Genomic DNA, 7684 nt, shown 5'->3' on the forward strand with positions numbered 1-7684 from the left:
CTTCGGCACCACGGACAGCGCCGCGGTCCCGCGTGGGTGCGGAGCCAGCACCGCGTCCCCGCGCCGAGTGCCCTCCCGGCGGCCCTCTGGGTGCCGGGCTGCCAGCCCCGCGGCGCCCACCCGTGGGCAGCCCCCGCCGGGGTCCCCCGGGGTCCGTGCGGGCACCACAGCCCCGCGCGAGTCCCGAGATCGTGGGAGGGAGGGACGCCACCCGCCGTGCCCCGCGCTCACAGCCCGCCCCCCCCCCCCCCCAAAGCCAGCCCCGCGTCCCCAGTGGGGGCACCCACCACCGAGCCCCGCGCCCCCAGCGGGGCCCCCCCCCCCCCCCGTGGGCACCCGCAGCGCGTGCCCCTCTCCCCGCCGGGCCGCCGGGGGTCCCCCGTGGAACCCCCCCGCCTGGAGCGGGGCGGGCCGGCCGGGGAAGGGTTAAGCGGCGGGGCCGGCGGCGGGGGGCGGAGCGCGGCCGCCCCGGGATAAGGCGCGGCGCGGGGCAGGGCTCAGCCCCACCGGAGCCGCGGGCAGAGCCGTGCCGAGCCCGAGCCCACCCGTGCCCGCAGCCCACCCGTGCCATGCCCCGGGGCGGCGGCGGCTGCTGCTGCTGCTGCTCCCGCTCCCGGCGGCGCGGCGGGGGTGAAGGGGGCGAGCAGCCCCCCCGGCGCCGGCCATGAGCCCCCGGGCAGCGGGCAGCGCCTGAGCGGCGGCCCCGCCATGCGGCCCCCCACGGCTCGGGACCTGCCCCAAGGTAGGCGTGGGGACGGGCGGGGGGGGGGCCCACGGGTGTCGGGTGAACCCCGGGGGGGGTGGGGACCCGGGGTGCCACCCTGGAGAGCACGGTCCCGGCGTGGGGCGCCCCGGGGCTCTCGGGGTTCCCCGGGCTGCGTGGGGAGCCCGGCGCCGCTCCGGGGCGCGCAGCCCGGCGTGGGGGCGCAGCCCCGGGGCACCCCAGGGTGCTCCCCCCGCGACCCACGGGCGGCCCGGCGCCGCTCCGGGGCGCGCAGCCCGGCGTGGGGGTGCCCCGCGACCCGCGGGGTGCCTGGTGCCAGTCCAGCCCGAGGTGTGGGTGCCCCGCGACCCGCGGGGTGCTCGGTGCAGCTCTAGGACTCACCGCCCGGCGTGGGGGTGCCCCGGGACCCACGGGGAGCCCGGTGCCACCCCGGGGCGCACAGCCCGGGGTGCGGGTGCAGCCCCGGCGCGTCCCAGGGTGCCCACGGGGTGCCCGGTGCCACCCCAGGACTCACCGCCCGGCGTGGGGGTGCCCCGGGACCCACGGGCTGCCCGGTGCCACCCCGGGGCTCACAGCCCGGGGTGTGGGTGCCCCACGGCGCACCCTGTGCGGCACCGGGATGCAGAGCCCGGCGTGGGGGTGCCCCGCGACCCACGGGGCGCCCGGTGACACCCCAGGACCCCCAGCCCGGCGTGGGGTTGCCCCGCGCCGCACCCGGTGCACCGTGCGGGCGCCGCTGAGGTGCAGAGAGTGCCCGGGTCACCCCGCGGGTGGGTACCGCGGGCTCCGTGGGGTACCCACGAGCGGCGCGCCGGTTCCGTACCAGGACCTGGGGGGAAGGGAGGTGGGGGGGGGGGGGTTGGCAGGGGAAAAAAAAAACGATGCCCGGGAACCGGTGACTTCAGCTCCCAACTGAGTCAGCCCGCGGCGAGGGGGAGTGACAGATGGGACGCGGGTGGGGGGCGCACGCCGGCACGGGGCGCCGGGGGAGGGGGGCGGCGCTGAGCAGCTGCGCCGGACGCCTCCGTGGGTGGGTGGGGGTGTGTCGTCCCGTCGTCGTCGTCGTCCCCCCCCCCCCCCGTGGCGCACCGGGGGAGGGGAGGGGAGGTGGGGGGCGGTGGCCCCCCCGGGGGGCCACCGCCCCCCCCCCTCCCCTCCCCTCCCCCGGTACCGGCGGCTGGGAGCATCCCCGCATCCCCGGGCGTGGGGCCAGGCCGCCGGCTTGAATTATGGATGAAGCTCTCGGGGTTGCAGCCGGGGAGGGGAGGGGAGGGGAGGGGAGGGGAGGGGGGGGGGGATGGACACGGGGGGAGGGGGGGGGGGGGGGGGAAGCGGCGGCGGCGGCGCTGAACACCCGGAGCGGCGGCGGCGCGTGTCACCGGCGAAAGCGTCAGCCCGCGCCCACGCGCGCCCCGCCCCGCACGTGGCCGCGGCACGCGCGCACGTGGCGCCGCCCCGTTGTCGGGGGGGGGGGGCGGGGGGTATGGACCCCCCGAGTGGGGAGGGTCCCGGGGGTGCGTGGCCCCCGTGGGGTGGGCACGGTCCCTTGGGGGGTCCCTGGGGGGGGACCGTGGCCCCGTAGGGGCAGTCATAGCCCTGGGGGGGGGGGGGGGGGGGGGTGTCCCGGGGGGGCATGGCCCCGTGGGAGTGTGGCCACGTTGGGGTGGCCAGGGACCGGGGGACCGTGGCCCCAGGGGGCGGGCACGGCCTCGGGGGGTCCCAGGGGAACACAGTCCAATGAGGCAGCCCTTTTTGGGGTGCCCAGCCCTGTGGGGTGGGCATGGTCCTACGGGGCAGCATGGCCCTGGGGGGGGGGGGGGGGGTGTCTTTGGGGAGCACAGCCCTATGGGGCTGACATGGGCCTGGGGAGCTCCTAGGGGTGCCCAGCCCTTCGGGGTGGGCATGGCCCCGTAGGATGGGCATGGCCTGATGGGGTGGGCACGGTCCTGGGGGGCCTCTAGGGGACCATGGCCATGTGGGTGGGCACAGTCCTGGGGGGCTTCTAGGGGACCATGGCCCTGTGGGGTGGGCATGGCCCTGGGGGGCTCCTCGGGGTGCCCAGCCCTATGAGGTGATCGTGGCCTCGGGGTTCTCCTAGGGGACCATGGCCACGGGGGGTTCCTGCGGCACCATGGCCCTATGGGGTGGGCCTGGTCCTGGTGGGCTCCTCGGGGTGCCCAGCCCTATGGGGTGGTCGTGGCCTCGGGGTTCTCCTAGGGGCCATATGTGTGGTCATGGCCCTGGGGGGTTCCTGCGGCATCATGGCCATGCGGGTGGGCATGGCCCTGGGGGGCTCCTTGGGGTCCGGTTCCCAGGGCGCCCCGTGCCCCGGGGGGCTGCCTGGGAGGACCTTGCCGGGGCGGTGGGCGCGCGGGGCCGGGCCGGGGCAGCGCCCCAGACGATGCCCCGCGCTGACGCCCCGCTGTGCCCGCAGGCGGGCGCCTGGCGGCCCTGCTGCTGGCGGCGCTGGCGTGGGTGCCCGGCGGGGCGCCCGCCTGCCCCGCGCTCTGCACCTGCTACATCTCGCCGCCCACCGTCAGCTGCCAGGCCAACAACTTCTCCTCGGTGCCCGCGGGGCTCCCGCCCGGCGCCCGCCGCCTCTTCCTGCAGAACAACGTCATCGGGGCGCTGCGGGCGGGCACCTTCGGGCCCAGCACCGTCACCCTCTGGCTCTACTCCAACAACATCTCCTCCATCCAGCCGGGCACCTTCCGCCACCTGCCCGCCCTGGAGGAGCTCGACCTGGGTGACAACCCCCACCTCCGCGTCCTGGCCCCTGACACCTTCCACGGCCTCCGGCGCCTCCAGGCCCTGCACCTCTACCGGTGCCAGCTGGCCAGCCTGCCCAGCGCCATCTTCCGCGGCCTCCACAGCCTCCAGTACCTCTACCTGCAGGAGAACGGGCTGCTCTACCTCCAGGTCCGCCACGGCCCTGGGGCTGCCCCGGCCCAGCTGTGGGGTGCCCGTGGGGCAGGGCTCCGGGGTGTGCCCGGGGGGAAGGGGGTGCCCGTGGGGCAGGGTGGTGGGTGATGCCTTCGGGGCACGGGCACGGGACCGGGCTCTGTGGGAGACCCACAGGTCAAGGTGATGGGTGACACCCACGGAGCAGGGACACAGGGCAGGGTGATGGGTGACGCCTGTGGAGCCAGGATGTGGGACAAGGTGATGCTCACGGAGCCAGTACATGGGGCAGAGTGACGGCCATGGGGCAGTGTCATGGGTGACACCAGCAGGGCAGGGGCATGGGAGGGGGCTCTTGGTGATAGGCATGGGACAAGGCGTTGGGTGATGCCCATGGAGCCGGGACACGGGACACGGGTGACACCCATGGAGCAGGGACATGGGGAAAGGTGATGGGGATGCCTGCAGGACAAGGACACGGGGTGGGGTGATGCCCACAGAGTACAGACACAGGACGGGGTGATGGGTGACGCTCGTGGAGCAGGGTCACAGGGAAGGGTGATGGGTGATGCCTGCAGGACAAGGACACGGGGCGGGGTGATGGGTGATGCCTGCAGGACAAGGACATGGGGCAGGGCTCCGGGTGCAGCCCATGGAGCAGGGACACGGGGCAGGGCTCTGCGGGACACCCACGGGCAGGTCTCCAGGTGACGCCCGCCGGGCAGGGACACGGGGCAGGGCTGGGGGCTCCCCGGCGGGGCTGCACACCCCGTATACCCACCCCCCCTCTCCCCCCCCCCACCCCCCCCCGCCGCAGGACGACCTCTTTGCCGACCTGGCCAACCTGAGCCACCTCTTCCTACACGGGAACCGGGTGCGGGCGCTATCGGAAGGCGTCTTCCGAGGCTTGCCCAGCCTGGACCGCCTGCTGCTGCACGCCAACCGCCTGGTCGCCATCCACCGCCGCGCCTTCCGGGGCCTGGCCCGCCTCACCATCCTCTACCTGTTCAACAACAGCCTGGCGGCGCTGCCCGGGGACCCGCTGGCCGCCCTGCCCGCCCTCCAGTTCCTGCGCCTCAACGCCAACCCCTGGGCCTGCGACTGCCGCGCTCGCCCGCTCTGGGCTTGGTTCCGGCGTACCCGCGTCTCCAGCTCCCCCGTCCCCTGCGCCAGCCCCCCGCACCGCCGCGGCACCGACCTGCGCCACCTCCGCCCCCGCGGACTTCGACGCCTGCCCCGAGGAGGAGGAGGAGGAGGAGGAGGAGGAGGAGGAGGAGGAGGAAGATGGTGGCGGCGGCGGGGTGGCGGTGATGGGCACCCCCGGGCGGGCGCTGGGTCGCCCCGGCACCCTTCCGGCCGCGCCGCCCTCCGCCTTCTACCGCGACGGCCTGCCCCCCCACGACCTGCGGGGACCGCAGCCCCGGCCGCCCCCCCCTTCCCGCGACTCCCGCGGCCCCCCCGGGGATGCCCGCTGCCCCCGGGCACCCTGCACCCCCACGGCCGCCGCCGCCGCCCCCCGCCAGCCCCACGTCCTCCTGCCCCTCCTGGGTCTGCTCCTGCCCCGGCTCTGAGCACACACCCCCCCCGGCACCCCAGGGGGGTTCCGGCTCCTCGGGGTGCCTGTGCCCCCCTTCTCCCCGAGGGGGGGGGTCCCTAGAACTGTGGGGGGTGGCTGAGGGGGGGCCGCAGGATGCAGGGGTCCATCCCCCCCCCCCATCCTGAGCAGGAAAAACCCCCAACAGGAACCGAAAGGTGGGAAATTATTTATTAAAAATGGTCTTATTTTGGGAGAGCGGGGCCTGGCTGCTGCGGGGGGCGGGGCGGGGGGGCCGCTGCCTTTCCAGGTCACCGCCTGCTCCTCCTGAAATATTGATGGCACCGCCGCTGCGCCCGGGCAGCTGGAGGGCAGCGAGGCGTGCACAGCTCGCTGCGGGGACAGACGGGGGGACGGACAGACAGCCCCCCCCCCCGCGGTGCTGCACCCCGAGCCGCAGGGCGTGCAGAACAAGTGCCCGCCGCCGTGCAGCGCGCACCCGTCGCTCCACATCGCGCACCCGCTGCCATGCAGCACCCGCCGCCGCGGGGCCCGGTGACACGACCGCCGTCGCCCCGCCTGGTGCTGGCACCGCAGGCGGCCGGCGGGCGTGACGGGAGCCACGGGGCCACCGATCCACCGCCCGCGCCGTCATTCGCGCCCTGCACGGCCTGACCCACTTCCCGGCCCGCACAGGCAGCGCACGCACCGCTGGGCTGCGGACAGACAGACGGACACACGGACGCTGCCCACCCGTGTTGGCCTGGGTCCCTTTGGGCGGGTGTCACCCCAGGGGCGTCCCTCTGCAGGTGTCCTTCGCCCGGGGTCGGGGTGCCCCCGCGGGTCTGCAGGGCGTCCCTGTGCTGGTGTAGCTCTCCAGGCGTCCCTGGCCCTTTCCGACTGTCCCTGTGGGTGCGTGGGTACGTCTGCGCGTGTCCGGGCTGTCCCTGCTCAGGTGTCCCCGTGGTCCCTCCCCAGGTGTCCCTGGATGTCCCCGCGTGGTCCTTGTCCAGGTGTGGGTGTCCCTGGGGTATCCCTGCGCAGTCTCTGTCTGCGTGTCCCCGACCAGGGCTGGCTGTCCCGGGGGTGTCCCCGGGCGGGTGTCCCTGCGTGCCTGTCCCTCTCCAGCCGCTCCAGGGCTGTGTCCCTGTGCGGGGTCTCCCCCAGCTGTCCCCCCCTCCCTCGGGGGTTCTCGACCGGCAGGCAGGCAGATAGGGAGGGGCAGAGCCCCGTCCCCGCCCCGCAGGGGATTACGAGGGGCTCAGCCCGGCTCTGCCTAATCCTGGGGATTACATGGGCTGGGCCTGGCCGGGGGCCAGGCATCCAGGGGTGCCCCCCTCAAGGACGCGGCACGTGGCGGCCAGGGACAGCAAGGGGGGGCTCCCCAGCCGCATCCACCGGCGCCGCCGGGTTCAACGTGTACCCCAACACATCACCACGCGGTGGATTTGGGGGGGCGAGGGAAGCAAACCAGCTGGGCCAAAGCCTCCAGTTTATTGGGGTGACGGGGAGTGGGGGGCCGGGGGGGCTCAGGCGGTGCCGGTGCCCTGCTGCATGCGCTTGAGGAGCTCCTCGTCCTGCAGCGACAGCTCCGTCAGCTTCTTGCCCATCCTCTCGTGGACCTCCAGGTACTTGGCCACGCAGCGGTCCAGGCAGACGCTCTCCCCCTTCGACAGCTCCGCGTCCTTGTAGTGGGGGGGGACGCACTTTCGGTGACACGCCTGCGTCATCCTGCACGGCACCGGCACTGTCAGCCCCTCGCCGGCCCTGCCATGCGCAACCCCGGGCACCCCCGAGCCCCAGCACCCCGACACCTCCTATCCCCCGCCCGTGTCATCGCCGTCCCCAGGCACCCCCAGAACCCCCCGATGTCCCCCATCCCCAGTGCCCCCCCAGTTCCCAGGCAACCCCCAGTGCCCCCAGCACTCCCCAACACTCCTCCACCCCCAGCACCCCAGGGTCCCCCAGCGCCTCCGATACCCCCCCAGCGCCCCCCAGCCACGGGCATCCCCCAGTGCCCCCAGCACCCCCCCCCCCCCCAAGCCCCAGGCACTCCCCAACACACCTGGGCACCCCCAGTGCCCCCCAGCCCCGTCACCCCCCAGTGTCCCCCACCATCTCAGCCCCAGGCCCCAGCGTCACCCCAGTGCCCCCGGCGCCCCCAGGTCCACGCACCTCCCAAAGCCTCCAGCACCCCCGTGCCCCCCCCTCCCCCCCAGCCCCGGGCACCCCCAGCTCCCCCCGTACCCCCCCCCCCAGCGCCGCCGCCCCCCCGCTGCTCCCCCCGGCCGGGCGCACCGGTTGTACATGTCGGCCATCATGTCAACCTCCAGCTCGGCCGCCAGCTGCTGGGCCCGCAGCGGGTCCATGGCGGCCGGGCCCGGCCCGGCTCAGCTGGGCCCGGCCCGGCCCGGCTCGGCTCGGCTCGGCTCGGCCCGGCTCGGCTCGGCTCGGCCCGGCTGGGCCCGGCCCGGCCCGGCTCGGCTCGGCTCGACTGGGCCCGGCCCGGCTCGGCCCGGGACCCC

The 7684-nt window shown here is 75.8% G+C and overlaps 2 protein-coding genes across 2 annotated transcripts; one reads left to right on the forward strand and one right to left on the reverse strand.

Moving 5' to 3' along the window:
* The first annotated feature begins 708 nt into the window (after positions 1–708).
* LOC143174011 (reticulon-4 receptor-like 2) lies at positions 709–5417 on the forward strand. The gene is given in 4 exon segments (XM_076364126.1): positions 709–742; positions 3159–3643; positions 4443–4844; positions 4846–5417. Coding segments are annotated over 4 exon segments (1272 nt in total). The 3' UTR covers positions 5197–5417.
* Positions 5418–6606: 1189 nt separating this feature from the next.
* On the reverse strand, positions 6607–7684 carry TIMM10 (translocase of inner mitochondrial membrane 10). Its single transcript, XM_076364125.1, has 2 exons — positions 7458–7684; positions 6607–6890 (listed from the first exon to the last, which is right to left on the reverse strand). Exons 1-2 carry the CDS (start codon positions 7526–7528, stop codon positions 6689–6691), a joined length of 273 nt encoding a protein of 90 aa, XP_076220240.1. The 5' UTR covers positions 7529–7684; the 3' UTR covers positions 6607–6688.

This window comes from Aptenodytes patagonicus, unplaced genomic scaffold, assembly GCF_965638725.1.
Source record: "Aptenodytes patagonicus unplaced genomic scaffold, bAptPat1.pri.cur scaffold_611, whole genome shotgun sequence".
Classification (NCBI taxonomy): Eukaryota; Metazoa; Chordata; class Aves; order Sphenisciformes; family Spheniscidae; genus Aptenodytes; species Aptenodytes patagonicus.